The 20,900-nt window shown below is 39.6% G+C and overlaps 1 protein-coding gene across 1 annotated transcript in view; it reads right to left on the reverse strand.

The window, feature by feature from the left end:
* Positions 1-115: 115 nt before the first annotated feature.
* Positions 116-20,900, reverse strand: part of LOC115239836 (nuclear pore complex protein DDB_G0274915-like) — a 26,096-nt gene continuing 5,311 nt past the window's right edge. Inside the window, exons 3-5 of the mRNA XM_029814621.1 lie at positions 3,436-3,540; positions 2,504-2,967; positions 116-2,322 (exon numbers count right to left, since the gene is read on the reverse strand). Coding sequence (XP_029670481.1) covers positions 1,539-2,322; positions 2,504-2,967; positions 3,436-3,540 — 1,353 coding nt within the window. The 3' untranslated portion in view covers positions 116-1,538. The remainder of the gene's footprint in view (positions 2,323-2,503; positions 2,968-3,435; positions 3,541-20,900) is intronic.

A 20,900-nucleotide genomic window follows, 5' to 3' on the forward strand; every position in this document is an offset into this window, starting at 1 on the left:
TGTCGCGTTAGTAATCGCGAAACAATTATGTTAAAATATAATAATAAGTGTGAAGGATTCATGTAGAAAAGCAAAAGTAAGATAAGGAAAATGCAAAAGAATTAAGATGCAATGGTACGATATTCAGCTGTTTTATATAATTAGAATGATAATGCGACAAATTACGAACGATGAGAAATATACGGAGAACAGCATTACAAATTCTAGAACTATGATAGTCTCAGATCACGCGTGATTTCCATTACATAAAATGATATGTTGCCTATGATATGCCTCTCGTGAATTACAGTACGCAGCCTTATGTAGTAAACACAGAGAGAGAAGTTGTGAGAGTTATAGCTTTTACTTATTAATTTCGAAGAATGTCAAAAATTGAATGTCGTGAAATAAATTAAACAATTATTATTACAATTGTCGTATGCGAACAAATCGATTTCGATAATTAAGTAACATAGCTGTAGGTAAACTAAAAATATCTTACCATGGTATATCTTAATATGCACAAAAGATGGAAAGATGAAATAACAGAGAGAGACATAATGCAAAATATAGGTTCTTGCAAAAAAAAGCATTTCTGGCAGATTTCAATTTATCGATTAAAATAGAAAAGATTCTCTTTTGCGCGTGTATCTTTCTCGCATTCTCTTCCAAATCTAAATTGTGTTATATACACGCGTTTAATAAATCAAATTATATTAACTTAAACTATATTTTGCAATACAGTAGTATAAATTATTAAAGTTACTTTCTCGTTACTTTTGAAAATTAGATAAAATCAACACATGCAAATCAAATAACGATTTAATTTATTAAATAATGACTAATTAAACGATCAATTACGTTCAAAAATGGTGAACGATCGTCATTCGCAGAACGTACTTAACAGGTTTTCAAAATCGCCTCTAAATTTCCAAACGAACGAAACTACATAAGTCATCGATAGACGCGCAAAGTTTCATCGATATTGATATGCACGGAATCCACGAAACTATGAGAGATATGGCTGATTACAAAATATCAAAAGTACAGTATTCTTCTTTTCTATACTTATAGAATGGCCCCCGCATTATCTACGAAATTCGATTACGCAGGCATATTGTATAAATTCTTAATTTTCCATACATTAATTAATACTTCGAGATACATAATCACATCTCGAGAACATTATAAACAAATTACATACATGCATCGGTATCGTTCCGCATAGCGATGAAACATATGTTTCATGTATTTTCGATTCATTTTCTCTATCAAACGAATCGCAGCTACTATAGATTGCTATATCAACGCTAATATGATTCTATTTCATATCTCATTAACATAAGAAAAGAGACCGCACGACTGCGAGTAGGAAGTATTTACAATCTTATTGCTTATACTTGAATATTCCCTATCGATCTATCTAAATATTATTCCTGAAAATCGATCATGTAAGTCTGGCTCGTGATTTCGAGCGAATCTAGTCTGCGGAATTCCGCGGAGACCATGACGATCGTATGCGGTGGGATCGTATTCGGCGCGATCATATTCCGCAGGACTCAAACCCAGCAGACGCTGACGGATTCGGTAGCGGTTTGCGGCGTCCCGCCGAAGCTCGCCCGATGCTGCTTGAAGAGCGCCTGGATTTCAGCCGGTGTGGAGGACCACCGTCGGTGCCTGGCCTTGTCGAGAGGCACTTCCGGCAAGCCTACTTCCGTGTGGCAGCCCTTAACGGGCGTGATCGGCGCGGCCGTTGAAGGCGGCAGACCGACTTCCTGGAAGGAGCTGATCGAGAAGAATCCGCTCTCGCCCTCGGCGCTGCTCACCGGACTGCTGGCCGGCTTTACCTTAGTCTTGCCAGGATTAGAATTACCCTGATTAGATTCCTTCTTCTCTAGCCGCTTCGCGGTTCGAGTGAGAGTCGAGGTTGGCGTGCTATTTGACGTAATTCCGTTAGACGGTGTGATAAGCGCGACGGTGTCCTCCTCCTCGGTCGTTTTACTGCTACTTGAGTTCCAGGAGGCGGTGTCGGGTGATCTTCTCACGCCCGGTACGAAGGATCGAGTGAACTCGGTGACGGAAGGTTTGATAAGGCTTGTCGATCTGCTGTCGTCCTGCTGACCGCTGCTGATCGATTCGTTTCCATGTCCGCTGTCGGGAATATAGGCAGCCTCCTGCAGCATCGTCGAATTGGCAAAGTTACCGCTCGGTAGGGATAGAGATGTATCGTGATGACGATGGTCCACTGTCGGGGACGGGGAGGATCCGTTGTCCTCGATCGGCGTCACTCGCGCGAGATCGGGCTCTCGCATCGCCAACAAGGATTCGACAGTTCTCAGTAACCTGTGCGAAAACATATATTTTTCACATTTAATATATTAATATTGATATTGTTTCAATAAGAAAAAAATAACGATATCAATAAATTAATAATTTAAATATTTAATAATGAAAATGACAAACGATAAATTAATAATTTAATTTGCGAACAATGCGGGATTCTTTTGAAATTTTTCACACGCACCTAAACGCCTCTTGAGACAGCTTTTCCGGCGGTATCTCGTCCGGATTCATTTCCGTCTGCTTGGGTTCGCGATAAACGACATTATCGGGAACGGGGTCGTTCGTCTTGTTGAGATCCTGCGGTGGCTTGGCACGTGGCGATGTGCAGTGCACCGGGTCGTTCCTCCGCAGAACCGACCAGGTGAACTCGCGGAAGCAGACAGCGCTCGGTGAGCTGATCTGCGTGACAGATTTGGCGCGTGTGAACGGCGAGGATGTCGACGAAGAGGATGACGGCGTCGCGGTACTCCGGTTCGGTGACGGATCCGCGTGCACCACCGTGTGCACGCTGCGACTACGCGGTACGCGTCTCTTATCCTTGGAATTTTCCTTGGAGTGAAGGATCTCCAGGCTCCTGTGAACTCGGCCCAAGAAATGGGCGACCTGCTCCATCGTAGAACGATACATTTGCCTGTTCGATTCGACCTGCGAACAAACGAAACGTCAACTTTTACGTCAACGTTCACTTTATTACATCAGTCCATTAATATCAATCGAGGAATAATTTAATTAGATTATAATTTAGATTATAGATAGGTGGTGGTAAAAATAATCTTTAATCGGAAATAAGAAAAATTGAAAGAGAAAGAAAAGAAGCAGTAAAGACCATAGACCGATAGGACAGTTTTAAAGTTTATAATGATCAGAAGGCTAAATCGCGAAATGCGTGCGCGTAAGTTCATTCATAAAATGATAATGAAATAATAGGACAAGTCTCGGCTCGATAAAAATCGCGCGCGGATTATCAAGGGAGAAAAGTAGTCGACCGGTTGTTACGTGACGCGATATCGCATAACCGGAGCGAGGTAAACCGGTTGTGATCATCTTATCGGTCGCTTCTTCTTCTTCTTCTTCTTCTTCTGAAGATTTTCAACTTCTCGCACGATTACGAACCTGTTTGACCTGCCATTGGAGCGTGTCGACTCGCGCTTGAAGAAAGACGTTTTGCAGAAAGGCGCTCTGCAACCTCCGGTTTTCCTTTTTCAGCAACTGGCATTGCTGCAATGAGAAAGAAAAAGATTTGTGTTATTTACATTTATTCTCGGATCGGATTCGCAGATACTTTAAGCTTTATATTACGATTGATCGATTAAAAGAAGAAAAAGAAATTATAGGAAATTTTCCAAATTTTTTTTTGGCGGAAATACTTTTCCGGAGAATTTTTCAATGTTGCATTTTTAGAAAGAAAATACATTCAACAGTCAGTGGAAACAAATTCGCAATAAATTTCCGCAGGGACTTTCTTCCGATAATTTTTTTTTATTTTATTTTATTTTATTTTTTTATTTTGTGCCACGTATAACTAAATTCGCGGAACGGATTTTATGAACCCATTAAACGTTGTCAAGCATTTCATTTTACTTTATTATTATAGTAAGAACTCGCTCGTTTCTACGCTAATAATGATCTGCTTGAAGAGTAAATGTAGAGAAACGAAAGAAACGGGTTTCTGAGGGAGAAAAAGATACAGAGATAAGAGACACGGACAAGTTGTAGAGCTACTTTTCCGAAATTATGATTCTTAAAAGAATGTTTCGATGACAAGCGAAATCTCGCGTGTACAAGATAGCAGTCCACGTGCGTCGCGCGAGGAACGAGACACCGGATGGATGCGAACGAGGTACAAAACGCAGAAAACGCGAGCGTCGATAGCTTCCCGCGATTAATCACGGGACGTTGCTGGCGTGTGAGCGTGTTATTACGAATTTTACGCTATTCCGCTCATTGCGAAGAATACTTATGTCGATTAATAACACGTCCGACGTTTTAATGGCGGCGTTTTTAAAAGATACTCTACGTTAAACGAGCTATATAATGGGATCTTTGAGGTAACCCATCGCGCGTCGATTAATTAATTAAATTCAATCGTAATCGGCATAGGCCTACAAACCTCCTTCTACTAACTTTCCTGTTTTTTTTTTTTTTTTTTCAGTATATTCGCGCGATTTTCTACTGTCTCCTTTTGTTTGGCACTGTGCGAATTTTTAAACGAGATTCAGATTTAAAAAGAGATGCATTTTTTTTTATGTGATTGAAAGCGAATTTTTTATATATATCCATAATCACTTTTAATTTATAAATTTTTTCATATAAGTCTTGTTATTTATTATTCATTATTTATCGTAATCTAATTTACGGAAATAATACTGCCTCTTCGTAATAAAATTCATCATAATTTTGCGTGTTGATTCGCAAATTAATCCGGCAGTTTCGAGAATGGAGAATTCCCATTTAAACAATATTTCATGTCAGGCGCGATAATTAATAAACCGATTTTTGTCGTTAAAATATCATTGCGCTGATTAATTATCTTTTATAAGCGATTAATTATCCTCCTGTAGCACATGACTCTTGGTCAAGGATCGCCAAACTAGCGACAAAAATAACGATGGCAAAACGAAAAAATTCACGCGAAAGGAGCAGCGACGGCTATTAATATCCGACGAAGCGGCGATTCATTACCTTCGCCGCATAGATTATTATGCAACCTTAACCGAGAGAGACTGGATATTCTCCATCCTGGCGTGGGATATTGGCCGGCGAATAATGTTGTTGAGTTTCCAAGAGAACGATGGCGAGCGATCCATAAATCAGAACCGAGGTATTGAGAAAAGGTCACGAAGAGGGGAAGTCGGAGCTGATCGTTACGATTTTAAATAAAGCACACGCTTCATTTTCCACATTTTCCACGTGCGTCTAAACGAAATTATATCTCGTCTCTCGTGACGCCGCGAAAAAATTCCGCTCTTAATCCCCGGGATCCTATCATTTCATCCCTCGCGCGTTCCTACCTTCTTTTTCCACGCTTAATCGATATACCGTGCACGGCAGTTGTTGGCCGCACGCAATGAGATACCGTGCGATAACATCCAGCGGAATCTATCGATTCCGCATCTCTCAAAGAATTTAATGAAACCGCCGGCTAAAGTCGAATAGGACGAAGGCAATTTTCTATCTAATTTCGATAGCTATCGCGGCACCGCGGCCGAGCATCGGGGTGGATCGTTGTAATTATTAACGGATGGCTACGGCCGTCCTTCGAGGATAGCTCGTTACAAGGATCGCCATTGATTACATCCTGGAATGTTCGCTTTGGAAGCTCACGATAGTGCTGCGGCGCTGTGACACGCAATACTATGTCCCGTATTTTTAATCAATTTAACGAGAAGTCATCCCAAAGACATCCTGAATTTTGAAGATTTCGCAATGAAAAGGGGGACGATGAATGGAAAAATTGTGGCGCAATTTTATGTAATTTATCGCGAACCGCCTTAGATTTCGGCTCTACCGCGTGCGAGTAGATAAAACGCGCTCCACCAGAATGCGCACCGCGTGCGTAAAAACAAACTTTCGTACGAGATTGCACGCGGCATCGCTGAAACGACTAGAAACGAAGGAATAGTGAATAATTCAGGCAGTGACCGTAGCGAGTGACGTCACGATAGAGTATTCAGCCGGTGGACTGTTCAGGCTGAGCGACCATGCGTGACCCCATCCGCTCGGCCGCCGCCGATGAAAATTTCAGCTTTCCGTAAATATACCCTCACGCATTCTCGTCGACAAGAAACGGCGGAGGAAACATCGATTAAGGGGAAAAAATTTGGATAAACCGTGTACTTTCGCGCTTATTACGAAACTATGAGACTTTTTATCTAAATTTGATGCGCTTCTCGGTTGCACTGATGTTCGAGTTATTTCTCGGCGAACAGATTTTCATTGAAGTTTATCTTTGTCTGTGTTACATTTGTGCCGTAATAACGTTTAGTTTCAACATTTAGTCTTTTGTATTTACAAAGGAGACGTAATATAGTGACGCACTCTTGTCGCGAAAATCTGATCTAGACGCGATTCTCTCTCGTGGACGTACGAACGTGTCTTTCAACATCTTTCATCCTGGCCTCGTTATCAGTCGGAGGCCATCACCGGATATCTCGCAATAAACACCATCTTTTCCCCGCTATTGTATGGAAATGCTAGGAGGAGGTCTCTCTCGCCATGTGTTCCTCGCGCGGAGTCTACCTGCTTGCAATTACAAAGGACGACCGAATACAAATCGAAATACGACAGTAATTAGCGACGACATCGAGTCCGCGCCATTGTTCCGATATTCGCATCGTTCCCTAAATAGTTCAACGTCAATGTCAACTGTTTGTCGGGCTCGATTGAAAACTTTGACATTCAAGATTTTATCTTTCTTGCACTTCCGCTCTCTTTTATTCATTATCTCTAATAACTTTTTGAAAGAAGTTTTTATTGAGTTTGTTGCCTCTAAAAAAAACCGTTTAATTAATTAATATCTCCTTATACATCTCTCTCTTACGTTCTTCAAGTTCATTAGATTTAATTAAGTCTTAATTAAAATGAACGTAGTTGCAACTCCATAGCGTTCCTCCAATCGGTCCTTTTTTTCGCGTTCGGATAAAACGATCGTACGAATTGCATCGCTCCTTTCACTTATTACCGAGAGCAGCGGATGCCTTCGCGACCCACGCGCGAAACAAGAACGCATTCGCGTCATGCAAATCAGAATCGCCGATTTTCCTCCGCTCGTTCGAAAAATTTATCTAACTTGCCCAACGCGTGAGAACCGCGCTTACTAATCCATTGGGCACTCGGTATTAAGATTTCAAGTTTCACCTTACGTGGGAGATCTTCACACGCGGAAGGATACATACAGAAAGTGGTGCGGAATATTTATCACGCGCGTTGGCGTAGATATTCATTCCTGATTGCACGAAGATTAATTTATTATTTATACGCTGCACACACGCACACGCACACACGCATACTCATGGGAAGTATACTTCTTATATTTCTCGGAAATTCATTATTTACAAAAAAACATGCTGCAACGTATGGGCGATTTTTCACTTTTCTTAACTTCCGCTTGTATTCTCGGATGCTTGGCATTTTTGTCAGAATACGTGGGAAAGAAATTGATGAAGTTTTGCGGCCTTATTGGGGTTACTCATTAAATCCATTATACATAAAATCACACAAGGTCCAGCACGCGAGTACGACGGTAGTGGCTTCGCGGATTAATTCTTAATTTCGTGCGGCCGTTATTGGAATTGGAGTGAAATTGCACGAAGGCATCGTAAATACATATCCCCCTTCCATCCTCTGTAGAAGGCGTTGAATGCATCATTCGGTTCGCATTTAGCATCGTGCTCCGAAAGGAGCTTAATTCTTTAAGCGTCAGTTTGTAAGAAAACTTTATCCCAGTTCTCGAAGGACGACGAGTCTTGAGAAAGGTAAATCTTACACGAAGCATCTTTCGAGATTAACTCATGCGTACGCGGACTCGTTCGTGCCATCATAAATATTCCAGCTACGACCTGTTCTGGACGATAGGTGTAAGACTGCAGCACCGCACACCGGCACTCGACGATTTTCCTTTAACGATCTATCTCGATCCATTATCCATTAATTCATTCATTTTGCGGAGCTTCGATCGAGAGCTTATAGGCACCGCCTCGCATTTATATACTTGACCGCCGAAGAGGTAGAGAGAAAGAGAGGATCGCGAAAGCATTACTCTTACATTTAATAACGTTGTTGATTCTTATTGAAGGCGGGATTAATATTAAACACGCATTATTTATAGATTAACCGGGAGAATTTATTGGTAACTTAATTAAACGTAACAATTACGTTGTGTCAATTATATGGTCGAGAGATATTGCGTTACGATAGAGTCAGAGGAAGTCGTGTTCAATTAGAATCGACAAGATATTATAATAAAAAGATGCTGTTTAATCTTCATAAAAATAGTAGTCAATAATCTCGAAAACAACGCTAGAATTGCAACAGTATTTGCGCGGATATTGGTGTACACTTTTCTACTTGAACAAAAAAAAAAAAGCGAAAGAGAATGAGACGAGACTAATGAGAAAAAACTTCGGTACCGTACGAAACGGTTTTCAAACAACACTGAGAGAACGAGTTCGCAGCGACGACCGGCAGTCGTTAACCCGCGAAGAGCTTGACGTAGGAGGGTCTGAATGGAAATTTACAAATAATAACAGATTGCGTGCGAGATAAAGATTGTACAGAGACAATCGCGCGATTAAAAGCCGGTATGCGCGCGGTCGAGCGTGACTAGGAACGTCCCGTTCGACTTGAACAATGCGAGAAATACTCGTGAGGTATGTAATGTTGAAATAATGTTAATATAACGTAATATAATACGTCATATATATACAGGGTGTCCCAGAACCGTATCATCTGCTAATGATATTCTTGAAATTTGGAGACGATTTTTCCTCAGCGAAAATGTCGAGAGAGGTCATTATTTTTTGCAAGTTCCCAATTTTTTCTATCATATATCTTTGTAACCCTTAAATTAAAACTCTCTCTCTCTCTCTCTCTCTCTATTAAAGTAACGTCTATCTGAAATTATCTAAAGAATGTAATTTTAATTCTCTACAAAGATTAATTTGCAAAAAGCTCTTCTTTTTTAATCGCTTATAACACGGAAATTATTAATGCTTCAATATTTTCGCTCAGGAAAAATCGTCTCCAAATGATCTCAAGAATCTGTTATTAGCAAGTGGTGCGGTAATTCTGGGATACCCTGTATATGTAGAACTTGAATGAACAAAGCTAAATCGATTTTAAGTCTGATAAGTAACGCGTATAAAATTTAAAACACTTGAGCCAACAAATATGTGATGTGTATCAATTTAAATCAAATTATTATGACACAAAATATGCTCACAAAATATTTAGATAAATTTTTATAATTTTGTAAAAAATTACGATGACATCTTTAAATGTGTCGAGGAACACACATATGTACAGATGTCGTTTCTTCTGGTTCCAAGAAAATTAAAAATAGATTTTATATAAACATGATGAGAAAGTATAAATTATATAAAGTTAAATCAAATTGCCTCTACATTAACTAAATTCTATATGTCACAAATGCTTCTTATATACATTTTCTTATATACATTTCCGCTTTTTCTGGCGCATTCGGCTTTCGCCGCGTGTGAGAGTTCACGGCTGCGACACAAATCGCTTTTCTATTGTCTATATTAATGATTATTTTCACCTGAAGATTGACATCCGCCACGTAATTATGACCCGCCTACTTCTCTCATTATTCCCTAGAAACGGTTATTGTCAAGTGGCGAAGTGGGATATAATTAATCCATCTATTTTACTTTATAATTGTTTCCGTTCAAATAATCAAGCGAACAGGTCTTCAACAATTATTATCTTTGTTCCTTTGTACGATATATAGATCGTGCGAAAATCAGTAATCGATACTTTCATCGCCCATTTCTTTCATAAAATTGACGAAAGGAGTTCAAAGAAGCATTTCAAATACCTTTCAGGCAATTGCGTGCAAGTCGAGCATGTCTGCCTTTTCATAGGCGTTTCTACTGAAATTTTCAAAGTGAGGACACACAAGAGAGACGTAAGATTTTTACGATGTAATTTATCACTTCTTCGACGAGAGACGATCATAATATCAATACGATGTCAAAAGCGTTTTCGTTCATTTATATTTTTGAAATAATAAATTGAAGAATTATATCTTGAATCTATCTAATCGTTACTAGTGACCGATAAGCGTTTTTATAATCATTGCGAGGATGACAGAGCAGCGCGAAAAGGGGAATGAGAGGAAATGGCAGAAGGAGAGCAAGAAAAAGAAGAGAGGAGGGGGCCGAGGGAGGCTCTTGGCATTCCAATAAAATAAGAAGCGATTCGTTTCCCAGCGAAACATCGTCTGCGAGTTAGACTTCTCCATCCGTTCAGCTGGAATGCGCCGAAAATAGGTTGAGTCTGGGCGCCATTTTGCAGCCGTCAGAGTTTGCCGGCGTTTTTGTCCTCTCCCCCCCCCCCCCCCCTCTCTTCTACGAGAGCTATGAGAATCCTCTCACAAGTTTATCAACTTGTGAGACCGCGTTCGCGAGAGCGACGCGCATATTAAACACCGCTACTTGTACAGTTATATCGCGCGTTACTTGTCGCGCGATTGTGTGAGATTTCGTGTACAAGGGCTATTCAACGATCCGACGATGTAGATGCACGAAACGCGTCGAATCCCCCGAAACCTACGCGACCTGAGAATCATATCCGCGTAACAATGCGATTCCCTCGCACAATAAGTTGTAGCGCCGGCGCCACGTGTTGCATACAAATCGTCGCTCGATGATTCACGACGTGAGTCTCCGTGAATCTCCTCCGAAACGGCTCACGGTATCTGTATGTGTTGGGATTATTATCCCTTCTTCTTTTCTGACAGAGTAGCAGCTGCATATGAAGCGCGACGATGCGATTAGTGCCGCGCATTTTCTAAATGTAATTTTCACTTCTGCACGGTGTAGCGACTTTATAAAAAATAGGTGAATCAATTAGGGATTTATCCCACGCGGAGTTAAAGAGAGAGAAAGAGAATCCTGGATATATTTTCTAATATGAAATAAATTGCTCTTCCCCTCAGGGGAGATTGCAATTCTTTCGTAGAGAGAGAAATCTATTTAAATGTGAAAATGATTAACATTTTTAAATTTATAATTTTGATGTCTCGTTGCGTTTAAAAAGCAGCTAGACTCTATTTTTCGTATCAAAGGTAAAACGCGACAAAGCAATGTCCGACGCGAGTCAGCGACGTGCAGACAATAGCGGTGGCGATACGACGCCAAGCGTTATGGCGTACCTCGCGTGCATTCGAAGCGCACACACGCGTGTCATAACGCGGATCCGAAAATAAGTCGTCGGCTTTCACGAATAGTTCATAGCATCGCCATTCATGAGTTCGCCGGCGGGTTTGTACGCACGACGGAGCATCGCGCCGAAGGAGGAGAGCGCCGAAAAGTGTCGGTGGCATTAAGCGAGATTTCAAGGGTGGGAAGGGAAACGAGAGACGGCGACGGTTGGTCACGCCTCGTGGATGGCATCTGCCGCAAAGGCAGGAAAGAGACGGGGAAATAAAAACGCGACAGCGACTCTCAGGATTTGGACGAGGGAAGAGCCGCGTGACGGAGAACGAAATAAAAGATGCGGGCCTCGCGGTTGCAACTTCTTCGGCGAATTAAAAAGCAAATGCAAATAGCGGTGGGATATCTGGAGCGCGAAACGAGATGGATAAATCGCCATCGTTACGCTTAGGAGGTAATATATAATTCTTTCGGTAGTTTGAATCAATCTCCGCACGATTTTCGAAATATTACATAATGAGCAAATGACTGGCACCGTTAAGGTAATATTACATTTGTCGTACGACAAATTTTTTAAGCGCATTGATTAGCTAATTTCTAGAGACTCAAGAAATTTTCTATTTTGCAGCCGATCAATACACAGAAAAAAAAATTCTTGTTTTGAAAAAATCTTTAGTTTCAACAAAAGGAAATCTTAAAATGAGATTATATTACGTTAAACAAACAAACAATCTGCTTGCTTGAATGAAGTCATTTTATATAGTTCAACCAAGAAAAATATATTCTTATTATTTAAGAATAATTTTCTTGAATGGAAAGGAAAATATGTTGGATAGAAAATAACATATTTTCAAATCGAAAATTATAATAATAATTATCAAGATAATTATATTGTATTATTTAGGTGACAATTATAATATTGAAATAAAACTGTAATATTGTTGAAATTTAAGATTATTAAAAATTCTTATAAAAAGATTATATATGTATATTGCGTATATACAAAACAATATAAGTTTTTATTTGACACCTCTTTTTCCGTGATGCTTAAAAAATTTGTCGTACGACAAAAGTAATATCAGCTTTAAACAACGGAACGATAAGCTATCATCTCTCCTTGATAATTTCGGAAAATTCATAATAGCAGTTGACGAGAGAAAGACGGCGAGATCCTTGACGTTCGTTAGCGAAACGATCGATCTGCCACTTGAATAGCGTCCAGATGACTCATCTCGATCATCATCGCGATCATTGCGCGGACATACACATACGCTAATCAGAGCGTGCGATTAGAGACCGCGCTCCACACAATTGTGACGTTGTGCTGCGCTCGGCACGCTCTTCTTTTGGCCGGATCTCAAAGTGAGCGTTTCGCTGCCGGAACTTCTCTAGACATACGTCAGTAGGATTATTCTTATAACATTGTAATATTTCTTTTTTAAGAATTTACGCGAAAAATATTTGTCGAAAAATTAATCTCTCAGACTAACAGTATAAATAATGCTTCCACAAAGATAAAATTTGAAACGTTTGTATATTTGAATTCGTAATCTTTTTACTATTTGATAATTTGGTATTTTCGTTTTTAAATTACAAGAAAATATCGATAACGTGAAATAAATAATAATAATAAACAATAAATTTCGAATACATTAAATAGATTGTTCCGTTGATTCTATCTATTCGGATCCGACGATGAGGCTGATTGAGCAAATTTCCGGCTATCGGATGAGAACGATGGCACCCGCATTAAATTCTCCGGGCCATTAAAAAGAATTTCTCAGATTACATTTAGAACCTAGTCCCATCCGTATCCATCTGGGTCATCAAGTCGAAGAACTCCTCACGCTTGTGTCATCCATCTAGATGTGTTCAACGGCTTCCTTTGTCGTTACCGGAACTGTCGTTAGAATTACAGATAGGATAAAATCTCTCGTATAACTCGCCGTGACATAATCTCCTTTGGACATATATAAAACCGAAATATTTTCGTCAATAAACAAACGAACGTTGTCTACGTGTCGTTCCTATATACATTAGTCACAGCTAATTTTATTCAGTTTAATTTTTAATTAATCCTGAGTATAATTCTATCTATAACATCGACAAAGAAAAAAAAGATTTTGTTGACCAACGTTACCATGAATCTATGTTAATGCAACTGGTTCAAAACCTCTCTTCTAATTCTGTCTTTCCGGAGAGACACAGAGGATCAGTTAAAACTCCAGTCGACTTGAACTTTATGACCGCGTGATGTCAAACACGTAAAGTAACATGAATGATATATATTCTTGGGAAATGGAAAATTTATTTCGCATTAAAAACGGGAGAAGTTTGCGAAATCGACCCAGAAGAGAGATAGAAAAAGAGAACGACACGGCTTAATCTCATATATTACACAATACATACAGATTCCGATCGTACACATGTATACATATACAAATATTTCTGTTCGCATTCACTACGAGTATCGAAAACGCCTCGCCAGAAGACTGAGAGCAGTCGTGATTATCGTATAACGTTTCTGCGTTTCGTATCGTCGAGATTCCCGCTGCGTCGCACGAGATCGAATTCTCTCAGCTCGGATATTACATATTACGACTGTTGGACCGTGAACCTGCACACCTGCGTGTGATATTACATACCGGCCAAGCGCGTATTGCATTCGCAATATCCGGTCTTTCGATCCACGGGACAAGGATCTACTCGCGTGAGATCGGCGGAATTCTCTCAATTTTATTGAAATTTTATGTTTCCCGCATCACGTATGTACCAAGGATCGACTTTACATAACGGAACATTCTCAGAGAAAAAAAAAAAGAACATATTTTTAATCATACGTCGTATAAAGATTTATGAAAAGTCTAGCTAATGTACGCAAATGTCCGACTACCATTTTTTTCTCTGCGCGTCGTTCAATTCGCGAGAGCAGAAAGCGCGTAAAGGTCGTAAGAAGGCAATTGCTCATGTGTGTGTATGTATATCCATAATCGCGAAATTCGGTGTCCACGAAAGCGTCAAGTCGCTTACAGGAGGACAAGACTGCACCGAGAAATCGCTCGTGCCGGTGACCAAATAATCGTAGAGACACTCTCCTTGATCCGATTCCCAGCAACATCCCATAAAAGACCTTCTGCGTTTATATTTGCATGCGCTCTTGCTTTCACATCGCGGCTTAACTTGGCTCGTAACTATACACGGTCATTAATTCGCGAACATTTAAAGGAAATAAAATCTTTGATCGAGGAAAAAAGCAATCTACACGACCGCGGATGACCATTAAAAAAAAAAAAAAAACCCTAAAAATGTTAAACTTTCCCGATATAAATCGATATTTTATTACAATCAAAAGAAAATATTTAAAGTTATATAAAGCGTCGTTTTATGCGAATTAAATTTTTTTTCCTTTGCGTACATAATTTTCAAAATTTATCGTCATTTTATGCGGATTAAAATTTTATTCTTTGCGCATATAATTTTAACAATTTTTTCTATACATTATAACGCTATTGTAAGTGTCAGCGAAACTCTTTGAAAAAGCCATACAGTTCACCTGGCTACCCCTGTAACTCTTAATTATCGATTGCACAATACGGTTGTCTCCGCACGCGTTGCAAGGCACGTCAGATTATATTTTACGATAGTCTCCCGCGCGCGATGACTCAACCTCGGCAGAAAATGAGACAGCACGCAGAAAGCCGGAGAGAGAATGTGTATGCATGCAGGCTCGCATATTGAATCGCGTTTGAGCCGCCGAGAACGCCGGGGCGTACGTTAAACGGACCTTAATTGATGCACGGCGTGCGCTTAATTAAGGGATACGCGGCGCGCGATGTTAATTGCGACGAACTGTGTCAATAGCCAGCCGCCGTCACGTGGTTCAGGGGTGGCGTGCGTCCGATAAATTAATGAAGACAATTATTAGATTAACGACGTCCTGTCCGACCTTGGCTACGACGTGTAATTAGGATGATCAACCGAACGCGACCTTTATTCTCGCGCCGTGAGCTGCCGACACATAACACGCTAACTAATCGAGCCGAGCTACGCTCAATGGAAGCGTATGATGGCTTCTCGTAAACTAAAGCTGATAATTTCGCAAACTATACAAAAGCATAACGAGGCAAAGAAGTGTTAAAGAGAATTACGCGCTATTCAAAATAAATAAAAAAATACGAAATATATGTCAAAATAAAATTTGCGTCACATTATTGTTGAATTAATCTCCTCGCCTAAGGCCGGATTAAAAAATAATTGCATCATCGTTTTAAAAAATCGCTTTGAAAAATTCCGCGATATTTCCACAATTGATCTACATATACAATTCAAAGTCGATCGATATCCTGATATTTTTGAAGACAAATTTACTTCATGATCGCACGAAATCCACGTACGAGAGGAAATGACGGAAACGTGGAGTACCCTGAGTTGTTTCCAGACGCAAGCAAGCGTGGCGAAATTCTCCGACAGATAAATCCCGGCGTGAAACGATATCCGCGCGGTTTTAGCAGACTCATAAAACGCCCGGGAATTCGCAGAATCGATGGATCAGACGGAGCGTGATGAAGAGAAGCACAGCGAGCTATCCCGGCTAGGGAGATCGAAAAGGGAGCAAAAAAGGGGTTTGAATCTCGAGACTTTCGACGATGAGGAACGTAGGAGAACGAAGGAGAGACGTGGAAGGAGACGCTCAAGGCCGTACTAGAGACGGAAATAGATCGCTCTTTTATATCCTCTTTGTCGTATATATATCTTCTTTGTGCGTATCGCTCGTCGAAATAAATGAAATCGAGATGCTTATGGGGAAAACCGACATACGATCCGATATGTATATGTATAATGTGATCGTCACGATTCATAGATTAAGAATCGACGCTATTTTTACCGCGACCGCTTACCTCGACTTTAATTGCTGGTCGCGTATGAAAGCGAAAAATTATTATTGTTATCGTTATGTTGGGAGATCGCAATGAATTGCTAGTTTCGAGACGTCTTTGTGGGCCCGTCAACATTAATAGCGCGGTAACTGAATAGGAAAGCGCCTCCTCTGTTGCAAAGTTCCCGCTTTTGATAAATATTTCAATATGCAATTTTTGATTACTAGCATCCGGTTGAATCGCGTTATACACAGACTGTGTACAATATATATATAGTATATATTTTGAATAAATTTGATGCTTATGATGAACTTATGATAGATTTGCGGATATATGAACTTATGAAATACTTGAAACAAGTAATATTTACTTGTATATAATATGTATTTTTCTGTGTGTATATATATATATCTGTTTGATACAATAGTTATACGTTTATGCAGCATGCCACGCATGAACATTTGGCGTAAACATCAAGTTTTATTAATTTTACTTTAATGATTTGTATAATTAAAAAATAAATGTGATAATTGACTTGATAAACATAATTCCCCGCGATCATTCATTATTATTCGAGGATGCCTCGAAGTTTCGTCCGCGAAACTCGCGTCGCGCAAGATTTATGACGGTTTATGTTTTTCGCGGACTTCACAATGATGCCGGAAATGTTTGATTAACAGTTTATTCATTATCGAGTATGAGATAAGCGACAAGCAGGGGGAGAGGTTACCTACATGACCAGCGCTCTGGAATAATGATCGTCCCGCGGGAGGACGCGCGTTGGCAGACGAATTATTATATGCACGACGACGATGAGAGCACACGACTATCCGAGCCGGCTTATTACAAAACACGCCGTTACGTGCGTGTACGCAGAATTATAGGTGCGTTCGCTACATTCGTCGGCTTTCACTCGGATACTGCTGAAAAAATCTTTCGCGATGCTCTTACGCCGATCACCTCTTTTAATCATCTTTACTATTCGTTGTCGAATGTTAAAAATGACTTTTCCTTGTCGTTAAAATTGTATCGATATTGCAAACGGGAGATTTGAAGATATGAAAAGACGAGAGAGATATACGAGTATTAAATGGAGTAAAAATTTAGAAAGATATAATTTTGATTTATTCGCGAAGAATTCGAAAGAATTTTGAGTTCGCGTGATGATTTATGTTCCTCAGGATGCCTGGATTAACTGCCTGCAGGTAATTTTACGCCTCGCGTCTATTTTGACGTTTGTGTAGGGGTCAACAACACACGATGAGGATCTTCTCCCCGCATTCTCATCCGCACGAAAAACTTCCTCGCCTCTCCCAGTGGCACTCATTAGTCTCAGAATATTACTTACGATGAATTTACAGTTATCAGTTTTTGCAAATGGCGTACCGGCCGCGGATGTCTCTGTTGCATCGAAGAGTTACTTATGTACGTGGTCCGAATGCGCGAGGTCATCCGGCAATTAGGTACACGGCGATCGGTTATGGCAATTGATCTTGATGTCCATGGAGAATTTGCGCGCGCTCATAAAAATTAAGGAACTCGATGACTCATGCCGTTTTTACCTTCGTTCTTATCATCGGGGTGCCTTCAATCGCCGTCTCGCGCGAAAGTAACCGACTTATTTGGTGAATAGCACGATTCGATTCGATCTTGATCGACCGATTCGTGACCACTCTGGCAGTCGCCTCTTTATTGGCCGTAAAGCGGCCGTATCTTTAATCTCTCTCTCTTTTATATTGCGATAGATCATTCGATAACCCAGTAACTCTCAAGCAAAGAGTTGTATGAATTTGAGGAGAAGAAGCAGGCTTGTATTTTATATTCTACTATTTAAATAAAATATAAAAGAATTTCAGTACGAAAAGTAAAAATTCGTAAGAGTACAAGTTGTTGATTAAATTAGCATCGTTTGTAAACCTACGTCTGCGTACTGTGATTATAATTAACTGCTTTTTGAAACCCTCGATTTTCTAATTATTCTCTTGAGAGTCAAAGGGCGCAATGAAAATCGCGAGAGCGGCAGAGATATTACAGACGCGTCAGGAATCATAATTATGGGGATGCAAATTGGATGTCAACGTGATGCTATATATCACAACTTCCTTGACAGTCATGGTTGTTGGCATTTAAAGATTCTCTCCCTCATTATCACGCGTCGGCTGCTCGTCAACGTGAAAACAAAGGAAAAGGAGAACCGCGCTTTGATTCTCGAGATATAAAAGTGAAAAGAACGGAGCAGCCCTTAGGCTAATGCGATATCTTACTTCGAGAAACAGCTGGCTGTTAATCCGAATATAAAATATAGAGAATTATTATTATTTCGAAATTGCTATTTTAAAATATCTATTAATACTAATTTATCAAATTAATATTGGGGAAAAAGATAGGATTATAATTATTATGTTAAAAAAATTTTGTTAGAAATATGTTTAAAAAAATTTCTTACATTTCAATTTTTTTTTTCTCTCTCTCTCTCTCTTTCTTTAATAATCACAGGTAAATTAATATTAATACGCGATAAATTCGTACCATCTGTATACGTCGATGCTCGATAACGTTGCCAGCAAAAGAAACAAAGAGACGCAGGAATGTGCGCGGTTAATGCATGTTGTACGTACTCGTGAAGGTGCGTATTTCGTGGATAGAGGCAACCGGAAGAGGCTGAGGGCACCCGAGCGGAACGGGGCCCGACGGTGCAGAGAGGAGTAATGAAACTTTTAGATTTTTAGATATGGTGTGCCAAGTTCACGCGAATGAGTAATGACACTGCGATGTAAGTAATCGTCAAATAAGGGCCCTCCTAAGCTGGAATGCAGTTAATAAGGCGTATATAATTTTATAAGAAATTTTTTTTTAATTCCGAAACGTCAAATTTGAAATAGAATTATGGACTCCGCTCGTTTGTCCGGAATCCTTCGATTAAGAAAAGAAAAATGTGTTTTACGTTAACTTGACTGGACGTGACGGATTAGCTAGACTTTGACGTTGACGGCAGATCATTTTTCATCAAGTAGCCGAAGAGAGAAATAGCGAAATGCTCGCTATAATCTCGGCGGACTAGATCACGCGGATCATTGAACTGCGTTTTACGATCGCAGTAATTTACGACGTGACGTAACGTTAAATCACTTTGTCCGCCGTAACTAATTTCTCACGAATATTGAGAATGAGTTCGCGTATGAATTTTCCATTTTATGTTCGCGTTATATCTTACGTAATGAAGCCAGAAATGTGTCTAGTATCGCGCGCGAGAACACAGGAAGGATTAGTATATATTTATCCGGCATGTGTGACCTGACTATTCTAGGAATTTAATTTACATATTTAGATCAGATAAATGTTCCCATAGCAATCTCGGCGAAAAGGTACGAGCGCAAGCGACTTCTCGCTCTTCTATCGCTTTTATCTTCAGGAAATATATTCTGAAAAAGAGCAAATTCTTTCTCATTCATTTGCTTCGCATCAATAAAAAAATACACGAGGCGATGCAATTTGTTTGAGAAACATATGAAATGAACATTCATTAAATACCTTCGTTATGACAAATCTCGATCACGACCTCGAGGAAATGTACTCACTTGTAAATACACTTTACACGCTGATAAATCCGTTTGATTTTCTCACCAGCTCGCTGCTTATCGTACGCATCGTAACACGATGTAGTGTACACATTAAACAGACTAATATCGGGGAGGGATAACAGCTCTAATTTACGAGTTAAGTTTCCCTCTCTCACGCTGAGATCGGCATTGCGCGAATAAGAATCCCCTATAGGAAGTTATAAATTCTCACCATTTACTTTTAACGAAAAAACTAATTCCCATGTACACACAGAAAAATATTATTCTATTGCTAAATAAAATGATTACTCAGTTTACTTTACTTCTTTAAGGTAACAGTTATCTTTAACAAATTTTAGAAATACTCATTATCATGTACTCAAAAAAGTAAATATTTTCTTTTGAAGAATATTATAAAATTTTATGGAAGAAAAGTCAGATATGGTTAATTTAATGTAAGAAAATTTATTAGATCAGAAAAATTTAATGTATTTCTTTCAATTATATAATTTAATATTCTTGATTGAAGTATTAAATTTATTAGGATTCAGAATATATTTTGAATAAATTTGATGCTTATGATAAACTTATGATAGATTTGCGGATATATAAACTTTTGAAATACTTGAAACAAGTAATATTTACTTGTATATAGTATGTATTTTTCTGTGTGTAGTTGTTTATCGCGTGCAAAGAAAAATCTACCGGAAAAAATATGGTATCGATTACCTAGCTAATAATATCGCTGCCCTAATTCGTCCCTAACGCCTTCCCAGTTATCGTTTAACCATCTCACGGGTCTACAAGAGTCAAAGTAATCTACATTCGACCTATTTCTCTCTCCATGTATTTTAACCACGTGAAAACCTCAGGCGCGTTTAGCGAGTCGTGTGAATGACGCTAAGTTGGAACACAGCGTGGCAAATCTCACCTAATTCTGAAACACGTGACAAGAGAGGAGCGCGGTGACAACGATGAAATTAAAATTAACCTTTTGCCGAAGAGAACGGCGAATGAGCCGCTATTTTTACGTGCACCTTCCGGATGTTCCCAATTTTTTTTTCATCGGTTCGATCCGATGACTCGCTCGACCAAAATTGCATCGACGATAATCGCGCGGCCGCTTATCACTGTTTATTTAAAATGTATGGCGAAGGCCACGAGCGACATCGAATCGGATTTTACGTGGCTCGGCTTTATTATTATTGCGGCATGCAATGATATTATGCGGCTACGGGGAGCGGAAG

This window comes from Formica exsecta, unplaced genomic scaffold (genome assembly GCF_003651465.1).
Source record: "Formica exsecta isolate Colony F162 unplaced genomic scaffold, ASM365146v1 scaffold395, whole genome shotgun sequence".
NCBI lineage: Eukaryota > Metazoa > Arthropoda > Insecta > Hymenoptera > Formicidae > Formica > Formica exsecta.